Here is a 25,711-nt window from a genome sequence, read left to right on the forward strand (position 1 = left end):
AGTCAAACAACTCATTGCAAAAAAAAAAAAAAAAAAAAAGGATATAATGCATGAAAAGGTGCTCAACTCATTAGTTACCAAGAAATGGAATTAAAGCACAATAAGAAACCATTACACACTCACCGAAATGGCAAAGATCAAAAAGACTAACCATACCAAGTGCTGACAAGGATGTGGAGCAGCGGGAACTCTGGCTGCCAATGGGAGCGTGAGGCGGTACAAGCACGCTGGAAAACTACTCGGCAGTGTCTCCTACAGCTGAACCTGCACTACCCTTTGATCCAGCTACTCCACTCCCAGGTATTTATCTAAGAGAAATGAAAACGTGTGTTCACAAAAGACTTGAACAAGCAGTTCACAGCAGCTTCATTCATAACAGCAAAGCCCAGAGCGCCTAAGCACCTAATGAGAGGGTGAGTAAATGAACCATGAAATAACTGTATGGTAACACATTCCTCTGCAACAAACATAAGAAGCTATTAACACACACGATGGTACAGGTCAACCTCAAACACATGCTGAGAGAAGCGGGACGAAGGGGCAGCTCTCAGCTCTCACGGACCCGTGGGCGGCGCGACTCCATTTACACAGGCAGGAAACGAGCCCCCAGGGACGGACCCCAGCACTGCTGGTGGGGGTCGGGGGTACGGGGCAACTTTCGGGGGGTGGTGAGGGGCGTGGCTAAACATTCGTCAAACCTCACTGAGCAGCACACTTCCAATGCATATTTCTTTGTAGCTCAATACAAGAACACTTTAAAAAAAAACCAAAATGCAACGGAAGCTTCCTGGGGGGAAAGGTCAGAAGGATCTGCTGAGAAGCGGAGGGTTGATTCGTTTTAAAATAAAGGACAAAACAGAATACCTGTTAACTCTTCTTGGGCATTTCTCTGGCTTGATATCCAATTCATAATGATAGATGTCAATTTTTGGAATGTCCATTTCAAAGAAGTTGGCCTGTAACTTGATCGTTCTCCCGGAGGTCCCGAAGTCGGGTCTGGGTGGAGGCTTGAAGGCATACCCTTGGACGGGCGGCGGTGGCGGTGGAGGAGGGCAAAGCACTGGAAACGGCAAAGAGAACGCCTGTTACCCAGGGCCCACGCGGAGAGGGGGCTGGCGCCTGCCCCGGGCGCGCTGCCCTCGCCACCTCCCTGGACCCGCCATCACAGGCCCGCTGGCACTGCCATTCCCTCCTCCCCCCCCGCTCCTCCTCCCCTTGAAACTGACGCCCCAACCCGCCCGGGGCCACCTCATCACAGAGCGCCCCCAGTGCCAGGCTCACGGCCCCCCAGGGCGCGCCCTCCTCGGCCACTCGGCCTCGACACTGCACCCCGCCCTCCCGGCTCAAACGCTTCCCTCCCTGGTCCCCTCCTCGCTCACCGGCCCTCTTCACTTCTGACAGGCTCACAGCTCCAGCCCTGCCCCCACAGCTCCAAGTCCTTCCCCCAGGCCTGCGCCTCCACGGATGAGGCTGGTCTACTCCCCTGTCAAGACCCTTCCCACACATTCTTCACGGCCAACTGCTCAACAACGCTCATCACCTCACCCGCTTTTCTCTCTAACTCCTCCTTTCCCATCCACCTCTCTGCCTCAGCTCGGGGTCCCATCTCATCCTAGTGGGGGCTCGGCTTCCAGGCCCCTCCCCCACTCTCCACACATTCTGATCTCACCCTGGCCAGATACCTTTGTGGCCCCCCAGCACGTAGCCCCGACATTTAGGCCCTCATGTCTCGGCCTTATCTTCCGCAGCTCTGAGGACCCTCCCCACCGAGAAGCAGCCCCACACTTGAGAGCCCTGCACGTGCCTCTCCTGCCCAAGGATCCTGAAGGATCCATTCATTCCTGTAGCCCTCGTGTGTCCAGCGCACTTTATGCGCATTTCCAGTTCGAGTCTGGCACACTGTGCTGTCCTCACACTTGGCTCTCTGCCTGACCGGCTGGACCACGAGCAGCTTGAGAATCAAGGTCTAAGAGAGCACCTGACGCACAAGAGCCCGAAACACTGGATCCAGCCCATCCATTCACACTTGGGAAAGCCCAGGCTCAGACAGGCCCAGGAAGGGTGCCAAAGTCGCTCACAAAGTGTCCTCTGCCACGAGCCACCGAAGTCACGAAGGAAGGTGTCTGCAACATCCAGAGTCAAGAACGCCGAGCCTCCCAACACCAGCACTCACACAGCCCTTGACACGGCGCCCCTGAGTACCACCTCCTACACCACAGTCCCTCTTCCAGGGACTTCTGACAGCTGTGCCTGCGTCAACGTGGTACTCAACTACCCCTGCCATCTCCCTCCTGGAAGCCAAGACGCCAACACCCCCTTCTCTGCAACAGACCAAGATCACCTTTCCACAAAGGAGTCTCACCAGTCAGCCAATTCGTTACTTAAAAATGCTTCATAATAAACCTCTTTGGTTACCACACTTGCCATGTACACTTGTGTTCTCTTTCTTTGCATATGAGAGATTAAAGATGGGGCAGTGTGAATTGTCAGCAAATGAGACAAAGCCAAAGGGGTAAAGACTCATATGGAATTAAAGGGACCAAGATGGTCATGACAGTGTCCCTCCTCCATGACTCTTAAATCCATTAACTTAATCTAGGTGTGATTTTTCCCCCATAGACAGTTTAAAAAAAAAACAAAAACAAAACAAAAAAACACTTCGTCCCAACTCGAATTTTCAGTAATTCCATTAATAAAATTCAAAGTCGTTTTAGGAAAAGAACCAATGAAAAAAATTTCCGATTAACAGTATACCGTTAATTTTCGCTCAAATATCTTTGTTTCAAAAAAGTTCTCATTAAAAAAAAAATTCCGGGGCTTCCCTGGTGGCGGCGCAGTGGTTGAGAGTCCGCTTGCCGATGCAGGGGACACGGGTTCGTGCCCCGGTCCTGGAGGATCCCACATGCCGCAGAGCAGCTAGGCCCGTGAGCCATGGGAAACGGGAGAGGCCACAACAGTGAGAGGCCCGTGTACAGCAAAAAAAAAAAAAAAAAAAAATTCCATGTACTGCAATCCCTATTGACATTCACTGGGAACAAAAGTACTCTACGAAAAATAATAGAAGCTGTTCTTACTGTATTTCTGACACAGTAAAACTCAGGGAGTCTTTGAATCCCTTGTTTTATACTTTGGTTTCTTTCTATGAGAAAACAAACATGCTCTAAAGATTATTAATCTCATTGAGCTAAACCACCTGGAGACCTTCAGGTCTCTCTGCACTAAGCTACTATGACTTCAAAGATGACATATTCACAGCCTTTCACAACAGCCCATCCCTCCAACAAGCACGCCTGGGTGCCCCTTACATGCTGGGTAGCGTGCCAGAGACCAAAGATACAAAAATAAACAGAGTTCTCAAGCAGCTCACACATCACCTCCCAGGAGAGTGTCTGAGTGCAGGACATCCAGTGGATTAGTGTGTTTACTTCTCCAAAGTCAGCACGTCACACGGGGTCCTCGCACTGAGGGTCCTGACCACGCCAAGGAGGGGACACCACTTGCTCCCTGGGGACAGATGCAGACTCTCTGCACTCAGCACTGGGTGCCCACTGACACGAGGTCCCTGTTCTCAGGTGGCCTCCCACCCGGCAAGAGGAATCTCACGAATGTAGAGTCAAGGTTAAACCTTTGTGTCCCAGGAAATGTCCAGCCCCAGAGCCATAGAAATCTGGCCCACAGGGCAACTGCAGGAACCGGAGCACGATCCACACTGAAGGGAGTCTCAGCTTACAAAGAGCTTTCAGTTTTCTTTCTTGCAGTTGATTTACAATATCATGTAAGTTTCACGTGTATAGCACAGTGATTCCGTTTTATACGTACATATATACATTATGCATATACACACATATTTATACACATGTATGTTCTTTTTCAGAATCTTTTCCCTTACACATTATTATATAATACTGAGTATAGTTCCCTGTGCGTCCCTTCTGGTTCACATTTCCTAATTGCGCCTCACAGCTACGGAGCAAAGGGGTCATCTGTGAACTGTGAAGCAGTCCAAGGCCCAGAGAGTAACACAGCTGGCATGCCCACTCCATCCCACTCCCCAGGCTGCCCCCCGCCCCCGCCCGCCGGCTGTCAGTCCCCAGCCTTACCTACCTCTCAGCAAGGCAGGGTCAGGCCTGGGGCCCACCTCTCAGGCTGAGCCTACGCCTCCTATACCCCCAACACCCACCACTTGGACACGATAAGCCGTGGGAAACAAGGAGAACAGTTCACCAGTTTGCGTCACTAACCTGTATTAATAAAAGCAATGGGGGAAATGCAATGGTAAATTATTTATAAAATATATAATTTCATAAGATATTTCTTCCTTGCTTCTAGATTTTAATAATGAAAATACTGACAGTTCGTGGGGAGGCGTATGGAATATAAAGTCACAAGTTAAAGCCCTCTAAGCAGAGGGAACAGGGTGAGGACCTGTGTGGTTTTTTTTTTCTTTTAATATAGAGTTATTGATTGATTTATTTAGGTGGCATCGGGTCTTACTTGCTGCGCGCGGGCTTTCTCTAGTTGCAGCAAGCGGGCTTCTCATAGGGGTGGTTTCTCTTGTGGCACAGCACGGGCTCCGGGCGCACGGGCTTCAGTAGTTGTGGCACGTAGGCTCAGTAGTTGTGGCTTGAGGGCTCTAGAGTGCAGGCTCAGTAGTTGTGGCACACGGGCTTAGTTGCTCCGCGGCATGTGGGATCTTCCCGGACCAGGGCTCGAACCCGTGTCCCCTGCATTGGCCGGCGGATTCTTAACCACTGCGCCACCAGGGAAGCCCAGGACCTGTGTTTCATACCTTTGGGAAGGAAACTCTCCCACCGAGGGACATGCAAACTGCGCCGGGCCTCAGTCCTGAGACACCTTGGCTCTGTTTTTCTGAGGCGTAGGGAGTCCCAAGTGTAAACTGCCAAAACAAGCAGGAAGATCCACAAACAAAGCCCCGGAGAGGACGCAGTGGAGCAGTGGAAGCACAGAGCTCCACCCGTGCTGGGGAAGGGACACGGGACACGAGGGGAGAGGGAGGAGGTGTCAGCTCTTGGCCCCGAGGCCAAAAGGAGGGACGAATGGGCACACACGCGTGTGACACGGGGGAACCGAAAACCCAGCCCAGCATCACCTGGAGTTGAGCTCTCCAGGCGCTCCCCTCACACGGCCCGCAGCCCTTCACACTGCGGCAGGAACGGGGGCTGCCACGCACAGGTGCACCGGACGGGCAGGGCGTCGGAGGGGACATGGGGAGACCCCAGAGCACAAGCTCCCTGGTCGACCTCCTTACCCTGGGCTCCCAGGAGCGGGTGCCACCAACATCTACAAGTAAACGGAAGCCCAAGGAACAGCCCAAGAGGAGGCAGCGTCTGGGGAGGAGTTCACGGAGCTGGCATTAAGCCACCTGGCCGTGGCGCTGGCCGCCTGCTCAGCAGGGACCCAGCCCCCCGTGCCTACCCCCCTTCAGATGCCACCTCCTCTCCCCTGCTCCTGCCATGCCGGCAGGCCGAGCGAGCGATCCCCCAGCTTCCAAGCTCTCTCACATCTCCTCCCCTCTTCACGGAGAAATTCAGGTCTGACCTTCCTGTGAGAACTGTCGGCAGACACCCCAGCCTCGCTGCTCCCAACCCCGGGCAGCACGCACAGCACATTTCCCATCCAGCAACTCATCAAACAGTTTTGTTTGGCATGGATTTCCCGCGGTTAGGCTTGCCTCTGCACGGGGCACAACCTTTGGGATCGGGAAGGCAAACCCTTCTTTCTCATCCAGCAACACTGGCTGTCACAGTGGGAAAGGACTCGTCCACAGCAACGGCCAGCAGAGCCCCAGCACTTCAGTGACTCGGCCACCAGCCCCCGTTCCTGACCAGAGTGCTGCGGGCAGGAGTCCCCGAGCCTGAGAATCTAGCACGGCGTCAGGGACAGAGCAGGCACCGAGGGTTTGCTGAGTTGCTGCTGACATCCAGCACGTGTGTTTAAAATTTCCATCTTTAGAGCCGCAGCTCAGTCAGTGAAAGGGAAACATGTAGTGAATGAGTAATCGGCTTCCTGTATGAGTAACCGGGTCATAGAAACCAGAAAGCTTTCAAGAGATTCCACAGGAGGCGAGCCTGTCATCCTGCAGAAACCCACCCCCAAGGTTTGGACTGCCGCTGGCCTGTCAGAGGAAGGTCCCAGAGCAGGGCTGCGGGACACCTGCCCTCACCATCTCTTGGCAGCCCCTCGCCAGAGCTGTTCGCCTGTCCCAGCCCTCCCCCCGAGCGAGGGATGGAGGCACATGGACGCAAACCCACACAATCACCCCTCCTCTCTCCCACCCGGAATTGGGGACGTAGGTCACACACCCGAGGAGCCAAGGAGATCCCCTGAGACTGCTGCTTACATGGATCAGCGCCGGCAGGGCCCCAAGACACGAGGCGACCTCACAGGCAGCTAAGACCCCCTCCAAGAGAAGGAAGTTTGGCCTCCTTCCGAATGTACCAGGTATCCAAGAGCTGGCGGCGGGGCCATTCTTCACCGACTAGATCATGGGGCACTCCCTAAAGCAGCACCTGTGGGTAACTTCCACTCAAGGAAGCCGTCTTGTTTCCTTACCCGTGATGGTAGACGCGGGCCACTGGGTGAATCTTTCCTATACTGTAGTCTTCTCTCTGATTATCACCCTTATTACAGAAGATGTAGAAAAATACAAAGAAAATTTAAATCATCTGTTATGCCAGAAGCTGACTAACAGGCAAAGCTGGGACTCAGACACAGGTCCTGTTGTCATCAGAGCATGTGAGGTTTGCCACCAAAGCGGAGCTGCCTCCAGTCCTTCTGAGAGAGAAGACAAGTTTAAATCACACAAGGGACTTCGCTGGTGGTCCAGTGGTTAAGAATCCACTTTCCCATGCAGGGGACGCAGGTTCAATCCCTGGTTGGGGAACTAAGATCCCACATGCCATGGAGCAGCTAAGCCCACGCGCTCTAGGGCCCACTCCCCTCAACTAGAGAGCCCACATGCCGCAACTACTGAGCTCATGCACCACAGCTAGAGAGAAGCCCGCGTGCTGCAACAAAGAGCCCACGCGCCACAACTAAGACCCCACGCAGCCAAATAAATAAATATTTAAAAAATATATTCGGGGGACTTCCCTGGTGGTGCAGTGGTTAAGAATCCGCCTGCCAATGCAGCAGACACGGGTTCCAGCCCTGGTCCGGGAAGATCCCACATGCTGCAGAGCAACTAAGCCCGTGCGCCTCAACTACTGAGCCCGCGTGCCACAACTACTGAGCCTGTGCGCTCTGGAGCCTGTGCGCCACAACTAGAGAGAGGCCCGTGCACCGCAACTAGAGAAGCTGCGCGCTACAACGGAAGATCCCACATGCCGCAACTAAGACCCGACGCAGCCAAATAAATAAATATTTAAAAACAGACAAACAAAATTAATGAGAGATGTACTAACAGTGCATAATAATCTAGCCTCACCAAGTTCATTCAATTAGCATTTCAGAGCATAATCATAGCTGCCACTTACTGAGGTCTGTGTACCAGACAAGCGGAAAACACAGGGCTCTCTTGTCACGGTCACAGACGCCACAATGTACATTTAAAACCTGAAGCTACTTCAAAATCATGATGTTTATTAGACCTGCTGCTGGACCTTGTTATTAAAGGTGGTAAAGGACCCATTCGTTACTCTGTCACCCTTTTGCTTTGGTATTTTGATAACTACTTCAATACAACCAGTTTTCTTTGTCATCCCATGTATTTTCTTCTTTGCTTTAAAAAACATTATTCTGGAAAGGGATCCATCCACAAGCGTCACCAGACTGACAAAGAGGTTCATGACTGCACACTTTTGGGAACCACCTGCTCTAAGGGGACAGGGTGGCCTCATCTCTAAGCAGAGAGGAGGGCGTTTCGGCTGCTGATAACGTCACAAAACCTCCCTGGTCTCTGTGGCGGTGTGGAGGGTGGGCAGGTCTGACGTCCCTCCACCAGGAACAGCCCTGCAGACAGCACCACGCCCTGCAGGCCGACAGGGGCTCTGTCTCCATGGCTGCCCTGAGATCACCCATCCCTGACGTGATGTGAGCTCACGATTTACCGGCTGCCATGACAACAGGCTCTCCAGGCTTCTGCTCATCACACGGGCCGCCTACCACCACGCGGCTGAGTCGGGAATCAGAAATCAGACATCCTGATAAGGCCTGACAGCAGTGCCCCAGGGCCCACGGCTCTGCCCGCTGTCCACCTAGGGCCATGGGAGCGGATCCTGGGAAGAAGCAAGGCAAAAACTCCCTGATGACCAGCGTGGAAATCAAGCTGTCCCAGGGTGAGCAAGGGGACAAGCATAATTGTTCAGAGAAGCTCTTCATTTCTGCTGTTTTCTAAGTACTTAAGCACATGGAACTGAACTTTCAAAAAACTGCAAACCACGGTAGGTCAGGCAGCTGATCTGGAATCGGCTCGGCCTCCACCCCTGCCCCGTCACCCCAGCTTTCAGGGCGGATCTGCTGTTACAAGCACAAACGCAAACGTCTGGGTGCCAGCTTATACCATCAGGCCGAGAACAGCATTCCTGACCACGGACGACTTGAAATAAATCACAGAACCTGGAGGCTGAAGTCACCTTGGACAACCTTGGAGACCCAGAGGAGACAGCAACTCACCCCCACCTGCTCTCAGCCATCAACTGTGAGCCGGATCTGGGCAGGTCTGGGGGCCTGGTCTCGGGGAGGGCCAGGAAACAGCACAAAGGTACCGAGCAGCAAGCACCAGGACTGCCCAGAAGGGGCACAGTGCTGCCGGCCCCGGCCCCGGCCCCGACACTGCTTCTTCCACCACATCTTATTATGAGTTATCTGACGTTCAAAAACAAAAAGATCTGCGTGACTGTTCACTCCTGGGTGACTGAAATGTTCCTTAAGAAAAGTCTAAAGTCTGTCTGCACTCACTGGCTGTTCGGTGCTGCTTGAACTTGGGCCACAGCCTTGCTGGGAGGCTGGAGGGTGGGGCACTCCTCCAGGAAGTGAGCCCAGCACACCGGCACCCACGTCTTAGTGGGGCTGGGATCAAAGATTTGCCACCCAGATACCAGGAGGCCATTGTAAAGCTCTTTCCAGAATCTCAAAGTAAGTGTTAGTATTCAAAGCCACGCATCCCCTATTTTCCTTTCAGAATTCTGTTTTCATTATATTGGGTATCACAGCCAGAAACTATGAAGGCAAAAGAAAGTGATAAAAACAGCTCAGGGCTGTCCAGCCCTTCCACGCCACGCCTGGGGCCAAGCCGGGTGTGGACATCAGCTCCTTGATGCTTCTGGATGTCGCTGTGAGGAGGACACGGAGGCTTTGGGGATGAGTGATGTGTCAGGCTCCCCGGGCCAGGCCTGGGTCTGTGTGTCTCCTCATGGGCTAGAAGAGCTCGTCAGGCACGGACCAGAAAGCAGATGTCGACCGACCAGCACGCTCCCGCTGAAAGCAGGACACACGGTTACCACTGACCGAATCCACCTGCTGCCTACACAGGCAGGTCTCGCTTGTGGCCACCAAAACGGACTGAACCGCACTGAAACATCACAGCAGCCTTTTTGCGGAAGTTGAGTGGAAGCAGCCTCAGGGCGAAGCACTGAGAACGCAGACAGGCTGTCAGCTGGAGATCAAGTCAAACACGACCGCAGCGTGGGACCCGGGCGACCGACAGCCAACTGTGAGCAGGGAAACAAACCAAACCCGGCCGAGTGCCCGGAGAAACGGACCGTCTGACCAGACACAAGGACCCAGGAACGCTCGCCCGCACGCACGCCTGGCCCGAGTGCCCCGCCACGTGGAGCTGGGATGGAACCCAGGCCGAGACACAGACGCCTCCGCCTGGCCCGGGGCTCGCTCCCGCTGCCCCGCGAGCTCAGAGTCAGCTCGGGGCAGGGAGGACCCAGGCCCGGTCACTGCAGGAGGACTTGCTCTCAGCAGCGTCTGGTGCCACCGGTGTCCCGATGGGATAGTCAACGTCAGCCCAGAGCGCGGGGGCTCTGGGGACACCTCACAGCACGAGGCTGACCATCAAGCCCCGCTGACGCCCCCCAGGCCTGCAGATCCCAGCCCGTGCGTGAGCCCCCCTCCCCCGTGCCCACAGCGCCCAGACGACTTTCTTCCCCCTGGTGCCCTCGGGCAGGCTTGCACAGCAACTCCCGCTAGATGAAGAGGAAGGGCGGGTTGGGCGGAGCCCGGCGGCACAGTGGCAGCCTCCCCAGACCAGGGAGGGGATGGGGACAGGCCCTGCAAGGAAGGCAGCCAGCCGTGATCTGCAGACCTGTTCTCTTACTGTAAATGTGACACCCTCGCGCGGGCCACCGTTCCTGTAAGCCTTTCACGTCTTCCTCTCTCGGTGGAAATTCCCACCTGGTTCTTGGTAACATGCAAAGAAAGGGCCCCGAAGGTGGCCTGAACAGGGAGCTGACCGCAGGGGCAGATGCGCCCAGGTGAGAGCCGGCCCCAAAGGCCCGGCAGGTCAGCGCCAGCATGGCTGCTGACCCGAAACCCTGAAGATAATTCAGCCTTCTCCCGGGGAGCATGCAGCTTGCACGGGAAGAGGCCACAAGCCAGACAGACCACTGAGGATTCATTACAAGACAAGCACCCAGCTACCCTCATGTCAGTGACTAATATTAGTCTCTATTTTTGTTGCAAACTCAAAGAACTTTGTCTACGATGGGGATTTTTTGGTTGGTGTTTTTTTTTTTTAATAAATTTATTTATTTTTGTCTGCGTTGGATCTTCGTTGCTGTGCGCGCGCTTTCTCTAGTTGCGGTGAGCGGGGGCTGCCCCTCGTTGTGGTGCGCGGGCTTCTCATTGGGGTGGCTTCTCTTGTTGCAGGGCACGGGTTCTAGGCACGTGGGCTTCAGTAGTTGTGGCACGTGGGCTCAGTAGTTGTGGCGCACGGGCTTAGTTGCTCCACGGCATGTGGGATCTTCCCAGACCAGGGCTTGAACCTGTGTCCCCTGCACTGGCAGGTGGGTTCCTAGCCGCTGCGCCACCAGGGAAGTCCTACAATGGGTTTTTAAGTGGGCTTTTGTGGTTAACCTGAAACTCCCACCAGCATTAAAAACACAATCTTCTTTGAGGAACAGTCCCCAAAGCCACCCCTGTGATGTGTAAAAAGAAAACTTTTTTTCTCATAGAAAATGTTTTAATGAACTTTCCCTCTTAAGTTAAAAATGCCCCCTCTGATTCACCATCTGTCTTTACTCAACGATATCAGAAATACTATAATCAACACAAGGAAGGATTAAAGAAATACTAGTAAAATACAAATTACCTCCTAAAGAAATGTCCCCCAAATGGCTGATATGACATTACTGTGGGCTAGTGGTTCTTTCAAGCGTTTGTCAGAAAATTTGGAAGCGCTTTACAAAAAATCCCCGTGGAAACAGGAAAACTATCTTATATGTGCATTTCTCCCACACATTTCTCTGCAGCACTTACTAGTTCTGATTTTACAGTTATTTTGTGACTCTCTGATTACTAACTGCCTCTCCCACCAACATAAGCATCACCAGGGCAGAGGTTAGGTCTGGTTTGGTGCAACTGTTTGATGAATGAATGAACAAACGAGGGCACAGATGAAAAAAGAAGAGCTCAGCGTCACACCCACTCCTGGTAGAAACGCCTTTATTGATTTATAACTCAATGCCCAGTGCTTTGTGGCAAAAACATGAGGCAGTCATGTGAGGACTGTCATTCCGTCTTTGGCGAGCAGCCTGCCCCATTTCAACCCAAGAGGCGGCACTGATCAAGCGCCTGCTACGTCCCGGGCACGAGATCTCAGGAGCCTCCTCGTCGTTCTCACATCCACCCTCTTGGACACTGTCTTCGCTCCACAGGTGAGGAACCAGGGTGGCACAGAGGGCACCGTGCCCGCCGACCACAGTGCCGACACCAAAGCAATCCCCACGGAGCCCTCCGCCAACGCAATCCCTCGACTCCCCCAGCCTCCCTTACGGAAGAGTTCACATGACATCTCTCATACTTCAGGAAAGCCTTTTTCTCCAAAGAACCCAGATCCTTTTCATCACCCCAAACATACAGGAATCTAACCTATCATCCCTCTAAAGCAGCTGGGAAAGTTCAGAAAACTCAATTTAGTGCCCTTTTACATTAACTACTTCATCCTAGTTACCTGTAACACCTCTCAGCACCTACAGAAAATGGGTGATCTCTCTTTGTAATATGTATATTATTATTTTGAGCTCCCATAATAATTCAGGAAGTAATAGCCACCACTAGTGCACCAGGCACGTACACTGTGTATCACGTGTATCATCTCGTCTAGTCCTCACCCTGGGTAAGGCAAACATGATCCCGCTTTACAGACGGGAAACCGAGGTCACCAGAAGGTGAGTGACAGGCAAAGCCGGGACTCAGACACAGGTCTTGCTGCCCTCACAGCACGAGAGCTCTGCTAGCAAGCCGAACTGCACAGCGCTCAGCACCCTCCCCGAGATCCGCATGGCCAGCCCCACGCTGAGCACCTCCACACACTGGCTCCGACGCCGCTCATTGGGCATCGCCTGAGCACCCTCAACTCTCCTGTTCTCGGGCTGCCCACCTTCAGAAGGGGGCAGGCAGAAACGTCAGAGAGAGGCCGGAAGCAGGCCGCTATGACAGGTCAGGGTGGGCGAAGGTGACATATCCATGAGTGGGATAGGAGGACAAGAACAGCTTTCTGAGTATTAAAAAATTAAGGAGAGGGCTTCCCTGGTGGCGCAGTGGTTGAGAGTCCGCCTGCCGATGCAGGGGACACGGGTTCGTGCCCCGGTCCGGGAGGATCCCACATGCCGCGGAGCGGCTGGGCCCGTGAGCCATGGCCGCTGAGCCTGCGCGTCCGGAGCCTGTGCTCCGCAATGGGAGAGGTCACAACAGTGAGAGGCCCGCGTACCGCAAAAAAAAAAAAAAAAAAAAAAAAGACCATAAAAAATTAAGGAGAGCGTCCTTACATTTTATTAAAAATAAATTCCAGGGCTTCCCTGGTGGCGCAGTGGTTAAGAACCTGCCTGCCAACGCAGGGGACACGGGTTCGAGCCCCGGTCCGGGAAGATCCCACATGCCGCGGAGCAACTGAGCCCGTGCGCCACAACTACTGAGCCTGTGCTCTAGAGCCCGCGAGCCACAACTACTGAAGCCCGCGTGCCACAACAAGAGAAGCCACTGCAATCAGAAGCCCATGCACCGCAACCAAGAGTAACCTCAGCTCACCGCAACTAGAGAAAGCCCACACGCAGCAACAAAGACCCAGCACAGCCAAAAATAAATAAATAAAACAAATTTATTAAAAAAAAATTCCAAATGGATACAAACTGTAAATAAACCTTTTTAAGTGAAACAAAAACATCCAAATAAATATATTAAAATTGAATAACTTTTATAATTATGGGGGGGGGAGCCAAAAGCAGAGGTCACAAGAGGCAAGCCTGAGTACATGAGATTTTTTAAGACTTCTCTAATCACTGGATAAACTCAGAAAATTTTGACATAATAAACTCACAAACCTAAAAATATAAACCTGGATATAGAGTTTAAGTTTCTAAGGATTAAAAACTCCAACTGGAAAAATGAGCAACATCTTTGAATGGAGAGTGTGCATAGGAAACCCTAGTAGCCAACAAACATAGAAAATACATTCAGCCTTTAGTCAAAGAAATCCCCACACCCCCCCCCCAAAAAAAAAGTGTAAGTAATTTTTTGCCCATCTGGTATTTATAAGAGCTTGGGGAAAAATATCACTCTTATCCAAACTAGGTGGTTTTGAAGGTATGTTTCAGAAATCTTTTAAAATCATGTTCCTTTTGATCTAGTAACTCAACGTCTAGTTGTTTATCCTAAAATACCCAGGTACCTATACCTAAGAGCATTTACCGCATATATCACAATAAAAGACTGACAATGACAAAAACGTCCATCAACAGAGGGCTGGTTAAATAAACCATTACAGTAATCTCCCGACACAACACATCTACAATTGTTACATGGAAAGATGTCCAAGTGGGAGAAAGTTCCAAAACAGTGTTTGATGCAATCACATTTGTCCTCTATTTACACACGTGCGCGTACACACACATATGCACACACACACTTGGTGTACGAATGGGAAAACTCAAGGAAGGATTAAAAACAAAACACTAACAGTGATTATTCCCAAACGGTCATACATGATTGGTCCTCTTTATGCCTCTGTATTTTTTTTTTTTTTTTTTTTTTTTGCGGTACGCGGGCCCCTCACTGCTGTGGCCTCTCCCGTTGCGGAGCACAGGCTCCGGACGCGCAGGCCCAGCGGCCATGGCTCACGGGCCCAGCCACTCAGCGGCATGTGGGATCTTCCCGGACAGGAGCACGAACCCGTGTCCCCTGCATCGGCAGGCGGACTCTCAACCACTGTGCCACCAGGGAAGCCTGCCTCTGTATTTTTTAAGTGGGCATATTATATCTAGTATTGGAAAAATAATAATAGGGCTACTTTTTTAAAAACTTACAAGATATAGGCATAGTCATTACCCCATTTAATAGATAACCACACTGATTTTAAAACTTGCCTAATTCAGGATTTGTGGCAGGACTCTTAAGACTTCCGTCTGCATTTTACAGATGAACAGAGTGAGATGAGAAGGCTAAGCCCCTCGTCCATGGCAGGCGCCCAGCTCCATCGCCTGGAAGACAGGGCAGCCTCCGCCTCCCTCTGCAGCCAGGAGGGCTGGAAGGACCCTAGGTGCTGGGCAGTGCCTGGGGACCCGCCAAAGGGCGCCCAACTGCCAGGGCAGGGTGTAAACCTAGGTGTCCTCGCCCCAAGCTCACCACGCGCTTCTGCACTGTTGCCTGCCCACGTGTTGTACGAAACACAAGATTAAAGCCACCGGTTCGGTTTTACAGCCCAGATAAGGGGAACCCATACTGGAACTGCACACGAGGAAAAAAGCAGCTCAGACGCTGTTTCTGCCCATTTCGGAACGTGGCCCTCGGCACACGGGGCGGGGCTGCTCCCACCCAGAGCTCTGACTCAGGCTGGGGTCCCCCTTCTCCCTCCACACACACGGAATCACCTTCTGAGGTGGCAAGAAACCACCGCCTTGTACGTGCAAGCACGAGGGGAGCCCGAGGCCGGAGGGCCCACTCTGGGGGAGCGAGTCTGCACCGAGGTCCGCGCGAGAAGCCCACGACTCGCTGGGGCAGTGACGCCAACGGCAGGGGGCCACCCACGGACGGATGGCATTTCTTTCTTTCTTTTTTTAATGGAAAAGAAAACCCAATACAGAGGGCGTGCCTCACCTATTCAGGGCAGGTACCACTCTGTTAACTACTTGAGCGCCATGTGCACACACGCAGGTGAGCAGCAGAGGAGAGGGGCTGGCGGCCTCGCCCCACTCCCACCCACCCCCAGTGGCTTTTCAGGCAGTAAAGGCTTGGCCGCTAATGGGCTTCTGAGCCAGGGCCTTCTCCCTGGGAGCTACTTGCTGACTTCAAGCCTTAAGTTTAATTTCGGTAATGGACTAAGGATAAATTAGCATTCACACAGCTCCAGCTAATGCAAATCCGCTAAAACCTGACCTATCAGTATTACCTGTGAGGCCTGATGAATTTTAAGAGAATCAGGAAGAAAAAAAAAACGACATCAGGAATGAAAAACCACCATTTTAGTTCTGTCCCACGGGGCTACTGAGTGCAGTCTTAGCCTTTCGCCTGCCTGGAAAAGAGTAAATGTCTATTTCTACCAGCTGGGCTGCTGCTGACACACACACACACCGTGTCACTCAGAACCAAGGTGCCATGTCATCTGCCCGTCTGGGGAACTGACAGGTGAGCCTGGATGCCCAGGCTGCAGGGCGTCCATCCACCACTGAGTGAATTATTCTACGTGGTCCAGCACAAGAGGAGGAGGAGGAGGAGGAGGAGGAGGAGGAAGGAACAAGATGGGGCCGCACGGACCAGCCCAGGTGTCCACAACGCAGCTCAGCCCCCCAATGTGGCAACACCAGTGGGAGAGGGACGAACTCCAGGGTTTCCACATCTGACCCTCATGGGAACCGAGCGCCCGTCCCTGCCTGAAGGATGACTTCGGGGGGTGATGGCCAGATGTTTTCAAGCCACTGCACAAAAAGAACTATCTTGGACCAACCAAGGCAGCAGGACTCAACCATTGAGAAGTTTGGGTTGGTCCCCAGAGGTGTGGCATTCCAAAGCAGCTCATTCTAATCAACTGTCAAACCAAACACTGCTGAAATCTTCACCGGGAGTGATTTTACATTTCTTCCTGTTTAACCTACTATCTTTTAAAATCATTTTACCCAAGACGAGGCTCAGCCCTTCCTCATTCCTTGCCTCAGCTCCGCTTCCCTTGCTCTGAGCACGTTCCTCACCCTCTCTGTGAGCTGTTCCTCACTTCCTCCCTGAAAACAGGAAATCCTGCAGACAGGCCTCCTGGGCCCACCAGCCCGCCTTACTGAGCGTCTCCCCACGGCTCTGCTGTTGCTCTGTTTGCTCAACTAGAGGAATGCGATAATAACCCAACACTTTCCCCAACTGATCTCTCCGCTTGTGATGTTTCTACCACACTGTGTATGTGTCCACTGCCAGGGTCCATTCTACCTTGTGTTTTGGCAGTTCGCAGGCCAAGATATCTGTCTTCCCACAACCCTGAGGCTGACTCATGTCGCCACCCCAGCACGTTGTTGGGCCCGGCAGGTCGTCAATGCTGGGTGAGCGCTCACTGAAACTGGACCGTAATTCAGCATCTGTAACGATGCCCGTAATCCCACTGACAAACTTGTACCTGAACAAGTGCACGGCATTCATTTGCCCAACCAGTGTTAAGAATTCTCTAAAGTGGTCTATCACTGGCTCCATTTCATAGACAGAGTGGGTTGAAATTAATGATTAGGGTCCCACAGTTAGAAGGTAGGCATGCTGGGCTTTGAAGCAAAAGCCTGCAGGATTCTGAGGCTCCACATCTTCAGTGACAGCGCAGCCCCCGAAGTCAGCCAGGAGCAAAGGGGACTCAGCTGTGCAGCCAGCTGGGGGGTGCTGCGTCTGCCCTGGGAACCTGCATCTGCAGGGCCCTGAAGGTCCACGACCTGGAGGCCTGGGCAGCCCCTATCTGAGACACTTAGCACACACATAAAAGTGGTCCTAGCGCTTCTAGCCATTTTAAAGCCATATCTTTAAACTAGGTGGCATGTATACAGACATTCTTTATATGGCTTGTAAGTTTTTACTTGTTTGAAAACAAGATCCTCTCATGATTTAGAAAATAAAAACAAACAAAACAGACAAGAGCCCCTTCCAACTTAGCATAAGGGACTTCCTGGACCTGATAAAGATCATCTAATAAAAACCTCCTGAAAACATCACTCACACAGCAAAGCATTTCTTCTGAAGACAGAACCAAACAACGAGGCTTGGAATCACCACTTGAACAGATCTGAGCAAGGGCGGTAACAAAAGAAAAAGAAATATGCAGTGTGACTGGAAATGAAGACACAAAACTGCCACACACAGACGACACGACCACCTACGTAAAGTTAAGACGGAATCCAAGATGCTGTCAGAACTAAAAAGAACTCAACAGGCTCGCTGGAAACAAGATTCCAGATATCCACTGCATCCCTGTATGTGAGCAACTACTAATTAGGAAAGTTAAGTTACAAAGACGCCATTTACAAACAACAACATCAAACTGTAAGGTACGAAAGAGGCGCAGGTATAAAACGGACTTGAAAGACAGCTCGCTGAAGCAGCACTGCCCTCGGCAAGAGCCTCCGCCATCGGCCTCGCGGTGAAGCACCCGGTCAACTCAGAGAACCTGCGGCACACGCCACAGCCGCCTTAAAGATCCCGGAAGCGTGCACTCACTCAGAGGAAAAGGAAACCAGATTCTGGGTGGCTGCCTCATGTTCGAACACAGGTGCACTGTGTAACCCTCTACGAATAAATCTGCTGAGCACGATAAGGTTATTCCCAGGAATACCTTCCAGGGCCTGGACCACTGGCACCTCACATTTTCTGGAACGCTCACGACACCTCTGCAAGGCAGGGATTATCACCACTGTGCAGAAGAGGCCGAGACTGGCAGGTGAGGTGACCTGCCCGAGGTCACACAGCCGGCAGCACAGGCGGGAGGGACCTGGACTCCTCCAGCCAACCCGGCTGAGTGGGGACCAGGGCGGGGGCGTCTGGAAGGTTGAGGAGTTACTAGCGGCTACGACGTGGGCTGACCTGTAGCTGAGCACATGGGGTCAGTGCTTCCCCCACGCTGTCACTGAGGAATTCTTGGCATCCGATGGCCACCTCCAACAACCAGCCAACTGTGTTGCCGTGCTGCTTGAGTCTCCAGTTTGGGGAGGACAACACATCAGCGGTTCTAAAACAGCCCAAATCCTCCAACATTGAGAGAAGGGCTCCACGTCCCCTTCCCTTGAGTCCGGACAGGCTCGTGACGGCCTGGACCAGCAGTGGGGTGCGAAGGGGAAATGACACCAGGGACCTGTGAGCTGAGTCACGACGACCAGGCACTTGCATCCCCTCTCTGCAAGCGTCTGCTCTCCAGACACGTCCTCCTGACACACTTCCTCGGGGAGCCCAGCCTGGGCCACGTGAGAGGCCCCCGCGGGCAGCCCAGCTGAGGCCGGCCTTCGAGTCGCCGCAGCCCAGGTGCCAGACGTGAGTGGAGACGTCCCCAGACGGTTCCAGCCCGGAGCCACCACGCTCCCTCCCGGCCACGGCCTCGTGGGGCAGAGACACTGCAGCCTCCATGCCCGGTCCAGACCCCTACCCAGCGAGCCCACGGGCAGCAACAGGCAACAGGCACAGACACCAATTTCTGAGCAGTGCCACCCGCTACTCAGTCCTGTCGTGGTAAACAGGCAACGCGAGCATCTTCAAAGAAACGCGTGGAGCCGAGGCAGGTTCCGAGGGGGGTCCTTTGTCGGTCACGTTCCCATTCCAGGAAGCGGGGATGGTGGCCAACGGCCCAAGTCTGGGCCCCGGGTGCCCAGAGCCCAGCCAGCCCGACACGAGGAGGCGCTGGAGGCAGCAGGCCCTGCGATGGCCGAGGGCTGGACAAGGACGTCTCTGAGGGCGGAGAGCAAACCACGAAGTTGGTCATCTCGGAGAAAGCGGGTTCTCCTGGGATCCAGGACTGTGCAACGCTGGTCTGACCGGAGCCCCGTGGGGGACAGAAAAAAATCTGCTCATTGGGCCCACGGTCCCTCTGTGACCGCCAGCCTCCCGGGACCCCTCCGCGCACTCCCACGGCCCACTCCCGCCCACACCTGTCCACCTCCTTCCTGCGCCCCTGCCCCCAGCTCCCCTCTTCGCAGAGGGAATAACAGCCGTCAGGAGGGAGCGCCCGCGGCCCACCGCCCCCGCAACCCCTGCTCCTCCGCGCCACGATTCCCCCCTGCCCGCTCACTCCCGGCAGCACACCTGCACGCCGCGATGACTCCCGTCGTAAACAAGACAGAGGGAGAAAAGACCTTCTAAGACACTGGAGAGAAAAACACAGATCAGCTATAAAGCAACCACAGACAGCCGACTTCGACAGCAACAACGTACGGCCAAAAAAAAAGGGAGAGTATCGACTGGCAACGCTCAACCTATAAACGTGCCTCAGAAACTTGCCCTGAAGAACGAGAACAAAGATGTTCTCAGACGGCGAGCCCTCAACAGACCTGAGGAACAGAGCCATCTGGGGCTCCCCCCACCCCCGCAACTACCCGTCAGCGGCTGCGCCTGCTCCTTCCTCCTGATTCTCCCCAGTCAGGCTTGTGCCCCCAGGCAGCCCACCGCTCCTCCGGCATCAGGTCTCCGCTTCCTCCAGCTTCCCCTCCCGCCTCCCCGGCTGTTCCTCCTCCGCCCCCGCCAGTTCCGCCCGCCTTCCCCTCCTGCCCTCTCAGCCCTGCCCCACACGTCCAGCCACAGCACGGCCCGGTGATCGCGCCCGGCCGCGCGCTGCCAGCCCCCTGACCTCCGCGGGGCTCTTCTCTGGCTCGCGTGTCCCGCGAGCCCCCTGCTGCCCTCTCAACATCTCCGCCGGGACGCCCAACAGACACCCCGGGTCCGACGGATCCCAGCCCGCCCCACCCTCCCCAGGACCCTCTGCTGACCCCCCGGCCCCTCTGCACCGGCTCCCCTGAACCCGCGTAACAGGGCCACCAAGGCCCTGCATCATCGACACCTCCCACGCCGGTGTCCTCGGCTCAGGCCGAAGTGCTGGTGTCACCCGACTCTGACCCTCACATCTCACACCTAGCCCGCGACTGAATCCGACTGCCCTCCACCTTTCAGCACCTGTACCGTGCAGACTCCTTCAGCTCCACCATCTCCACCGCTGGCACACAGGTCCAAGCCGTCATATCTCCTGGTGGGTGACCCCACAATTCCTGACGGGTCCACTCTGCGTCCGCACAGCAGCCACAGACTGGAGGGCAAACGACGTCACTGTTGAAACCCCCGGTGGCCCCCCGTCTCGATCAGAGTAACAGCCGGAGTCCTGCCCCGGCCCCGACCTCTCTCGCATCTCCCACTGCTCCCCTCTTTGACCGACAGACTCCCACCCCAGGGCCTTTGCACCTGCCACTTCTGCTCGAAACCCGCTTTCCTCGGAGATCCGTGTGGCTTGCTTGCTCGCTTCCCTCTTTCAGGCCTTTGTTAGGTGTCACCTTCTTCGGCGAGACCCCACTGCCGGCTGCCTGGTTAGAAACAGCACCTGCCCTTCCACCACCTCCTGCTCCGTCTGCCTCCAGAGCACCTGCTGCCTGGTATGCTCCGCATCGAGTCCTCCCTGCACCAGGCAAACCCGACGAGGGCAGCGTGCACTGCTCTACCCCAGCAGTTAGAGCAACACCCGGCAAAGAGCGCGCTGACAGATGTGAGTGGCTGTGATGAAGGAGCTCAGGTAGATTCTAATTTTCTTTGCGCTCCCTCACCATGGCAAAGTCTGCTGGCTGTCTGCCGTGGTCTGGTTGCTTGTGTTCCTCTATGGCAAGTGGGCATGTGCTGCCCAGCTACACGGCTTGTGCAGGCAACGGTGGGTTAGGTGTGCGTAGGCAGGAGGTAGGCTACGGGCGGACCCCTGGAAACCCCACAAACCTCCCCTCCAGGCCCCTCGCCTTCAGGGTGGAGATGCACTCAGCCCTGCTCTCAGGATGCTCCCGGAACAGGGCGTGAACCCCACACACCCCTGGAAATTTATACAGAGGAAAAATAAACCTCCATGAGTTTGGATTCCTACAGGAGCCGTTATGTTTAGATCTTTTTAAGAGCTTCATGTGCCCCAACTAACGCATCCTTCTGTAGTCACTATGTTTTTCTACAATGAACACGAGTCTTTTTATTTTTAATAGAATAAAATAGAGGTTAAAAATAAACATTACAAAGGAAAAACTTCAGCCTCTCTTTATGATATCTTTTTTGAGATAAACATGGTTTCTTGTTACACATCAAACTATTCCCAGCCTGGATATCTACAGGGTCATGTCTGCAACACTGCCATTGTAAAGGAAAAAAATACTTCCTCTCCTCAGTGATATATTTAGAAACCAAGTGTTTCAACTCAGATTTTGTTACAAGAATACTCCCATGTTTATTTTAAATTATAATCATGATACTTTGAAAAGAAATGTTACTTTAAATGTTAATAAAACGAGGCACACATCGAATAGCGAATATTATGGTGCTATTACCAAACAAACAGATCCCAGAATGTTCCTTATACCAAGAAAAGCATCTGAAAAGACTAAATAAAATAAGCTTTAGCTTTAAGACGTAAAATTTCCTTGCACACTTTAGCAAGGCTCCTGTGGCCGATACCCGTGGCTCAATCCAATTCAACTGAGCATTAATTTGACTGTAATCCCCACACTTGGAATGACAGCAACTCCCCGAGGGGATACTTAAAAGCAAATTTACCAAACGACAGAAATCGGAAAATTCACCAAATCTGTACAATTAGATGTTTGAAACGTCACTTCTAAATAGTGGCATCCTGTAGAGGTACAAATTTTTTGAGTCAGAATAATTAATTAGGAGTAAATTTGTCGAAAACCAAGCAGATCAAACACCAGGACTGTTGGGCCTCTTCAATCAATTCTTCTGTAAGAGAAACAAGCCCACAATTTAAAATAAACAGAAATGTGTTTCTGAGTTTTTCAAAGACTGAAAAAAAATTTAATGGTACTTGCCTACATCTTGGACTGTGGATGGTGCCAGATGCGGAGTGCTGACTGGTATCTTGAAATGACATAACTGTGGCATTTTCCCATCCACACCAGGCCCCACCATTAGCTAGAGCTCTATGCATGCCCAGTGCCCTCTGCAGCTTGGCGAAGACAAGAGTCAGGGTCTCCCGCACCCTGGTGGGCCTCACTGAGCTTAAGGTCGAACCATAAATGTCATTTTTGGTTGGTCATGATTCAACCAAAAAGGCGTCCCTCAGAGTGAAGTATGCCGGCGCCTTCAAGCTCAACGCCAAGTTTGGAAATCTAGGATCATGAATATGCATGAAATGATCAAGCCCAGTTTTTTTTTTACCATATTACAATTCGCATAACATAAAATTTACCATCCTAACCATTTTAAAGTGTATAGTTTGGTGGCTTTTAGTACATTCACCATGTTGAGCAGTCTCTGCCACTGTGCTCCCAGAAGGTTTTTGTCACCCCAAGAAGAAACCACACACGCATTAAGCAGCCCCTCCCAGCTCCCTCCCACCCTCAGCCCCTGGCAACCGCTGATCCGCTCTACCTCGGTCCTTTCACCTGCCCCTGGGAATTCTTTTTTTTTTTTTTGTCGGTACGCGGGCCTCTCACTGCTGTGGCCTCTCCCGTTGCGGAGCACGGGCTCCGGACGCGCAGGCTCAGCGGCCGTGGCTCACGGGCCCAGCCGCTCCGCGGCATGTGGGATCCTCCCGGACCGGGGCACGAACCCGTGTCCCCTGCATCGGCAGGCGGACCCTCAACCACTGCGCCACCAGGGAAGCCCCCCCCGGGCATTTCTTACAAACGGACTCAGCCCCGTCACAGCTTGTCTCCACAAGGAGCTCTGCAGATAGGGCTGATGGCCTGTATCTGGGGTCCCTCCCACCTCAGGTGCACGGCCCGCCATCAACTTTCCATGACATGGGCTTTCAAAGGAGTTTGTGCGTTTCTGCCGCTCACTCTTCCAGGACCCTGCCTTCCGGGGGGGGGGGGGGGGGGGGCGGGGGATGAGACGCAGCAGGGAGCAGCGCTGAAGGTGCCAGCTGTCCAGGCCCATGAGGGGACCAGCCACGGTGGCAAAGCTGTCCAGCCAGCCTGCGGTGGCCCAGGCGCACCCAGCGGGCCTGGAGGCTCAGGCCAAGGGGAGATGCTGTTTGAATTGAAGTCAGAGCTTGAGGGAGCACTAGGCAAATGATACAAGGGAAAACATTCCTAAAACGTGAGCGGCCGACGCATGCCCTGCGTTGTGGGAAAAGTCAGCAGCAGACTCAGCCTCTGCTGGGCAGGTAGCTGGGAGTTAACTCTCAAGAACCTGAAAATCACACAGGCAAAAATGTTTAGGTACGGTAGAATTAACAGCTAATTCTGTGCACAAATACTGATTCACACACACCCACAGTAAACATGCCTTTGGGAAATCTGAGCGCTTACTGTATACGTCATGATACGAAGGAGGGGCCTTTCCTCAAGAGTCAGTGTTGCGACCCCGTTTCTAGAGGGAGTCCCCATCTTTCAGAGACACACACCGAAGTATGTGTGGATAAATGATGTGGTGTGGGATTTCTTTCAAAATGTACCAGTGAGACAGGCCACGTGTTGGTACTTCTTGAGGCTGAGTGATGAACACACAGGGACCACTAGACTTTCCTTTTATACACGTTAGGAAGTTAAAAGTACCTTTAAAGTTTGAAAGACATGACAGCAAATGCGGGGATGATCACAGCGGATGGGATTCCCAGAGGAGAGAAGTGCGTGGGGCTGAGGCCAGCTGCAGAAGCAGCACTCCAGGCAGGGGAGACCCCCTCCCAGGCAGGGACGCACGAGGGCCGGGCCACGGCTCTGAACGAGAGGGCACATGTGCCTGGAACCGCACACGACGGTGTGAGCGAGCACACGGCCGTTCTCCCGGGAAGGGTGCGGAGCGCTCATCGGTGGTGCTGGAGCTGCCGCGTGAGGGCGGTGGGCCCTGAGTCAGCCGTGACCCCGGGGCCAGCTGACCGGCTGATGGCAGCCTCGCACACGGGTCCGGGCTCACAGGCCCTCCAGCAGCTTCCTCCTGACCGCAGGCGCAAACAGGGAGATGAATGACCACAAACAGGGCGGACAAAGCTAAGTGAAGGGAACTTTTCCAGAAAGGAGGGGAAAGCTACAAGCCTGCTCAGAGGCCTCAGAGTCAGCCCAGGAGCAAAGTGAGGACGGGCAAGTTAAGAGCCCTCGTGCAGGGAAAACTGCCAGGCTTGCGGAAGCCCTCAGCAAAGGGACATGTCAATCAACTCCTGCAAAACGAAGCAGAGTGTCAAAAATAACTGTTTTCCCCACTCTGTCTAATACTCCGTGCCTTCAGGTCGTGAAATATACTAAATATGACCAATATTATAAACAAATTATGCAGAATATGTTGCTTTTTCATGCTTATAACTCAGTCATGCTCACTGGGTTTGACTTAAAAAACCTTACATCTGGGACTTCCCTGACGGTCCAGTGGTTAAGACTCTGCACTTCCACTGCAGGGGGCACAGGTCCAGTCCCTGGTCGGGAAACTAAGATCCACATGCTGCACAGTGCGGCCAAAAATACAAAACAAAAACAAACAAAAACCTTACAGCTCAGAAAGGTTTACTAAAAATTAGGTAAGATTTCCCCATAATAATATACACAGAGGAAGAACGCTGCTCTTCAGAACATCAACTACATTTTAATTCGCCCGAAGGAAGCAGGTAGATTCTAACCCCTAAGGAAGGAGCTCAGTGGGACACACAAGCAGCGCCTGTAGCTCCCAACTGCTGACCTCCCTTCCCACAAGGCAAACAGGGATCACTGGCGACGTTCTCCAAAAGCCAGCGCTCTCAGCACACCATGGAAGATGAGCCAGATGGGCCTGTGTGTCCCCTGATAAAAGAGCCACATACATTTCAATTCTGGTAAGGCTTGAAGGCACGGCAAATGAAGAATTTTATAATTTAAAACTTTAATATTTGGAAACAACCCCAAAGTTCCATCAACAAATGAATGGATAAAACGAAATGTGGTCTATGCCTACAGTGAAATATTATTCAGCCATAAAGAGGAATGAAGTTCTGACGCCTGCTACAACCTGGATGAACCCGGAGAACACCGTGAGCCGAAGGAAGCCAAATACAAAAGCCCACCTCTCGTATAATTCCATTCATACGAAACATCCAGCACAGGCAGAGACACTGCGACAGAAAGCAGGGGAGCAGCTGCCAGTGGCCGGGAGAACGCAGAATGGACAAGGGACAGCTACGGGTACGGGGTTTCTCCTCAGGTGGTGAAAAAGTTCTGGAACTAGGTAAGAGGTAGTGGTTTGCAAACACTGTGAATGTACTTAATGCCCTGAATAGTATACTTTAAAATGGTGAATTTGATGTCACATGTAGTTTATGCACCTACCTACATATATACAAATCTATATACATATATACATACACATATACGCCATACTTCATGGATGTATCTTCTCGGCACTGAGCTCCCGAGCCCCGTGGGGA

General features: G+C 53.0%; 1 protein-coding gene across 1 annotated transcript in view; it reads right to left on the reverse strand.

Annotated features, from left to right (window-relative positions):
• Window positions 1–25,711, reverse strand: part of AGO2 (argonaute RISC catalytic component 2) — a 96,618-nt gene that overhangs the window by 44,385 nt on the left and 26,522 nt on the right. Inside the window, exon 2 of the mRNA XM_079722416.1 lies at window positions 865–1,060. Coding sequence (XP_079578542.1) covers window positions 865–1,060 — 196 coding nt within the window. The remainder of the gene's footprint in view (window positions 1–864; window positions 1,061–25,711) is intronic.

This window comes from Hyperoodon ampullatus, assembly GCF_949752795.1.
Source record: "Hyperoodon ampullatus genome assembly, chromosome: 17".
Classification (NCBI taxonomy): domain Eukaryota; kingdom Metazoa; phylum Chordata; class Mammalia; order Artiodactyla; family Ziphiidae; genus Hyperoodon; species Hyperoodon ampullatus.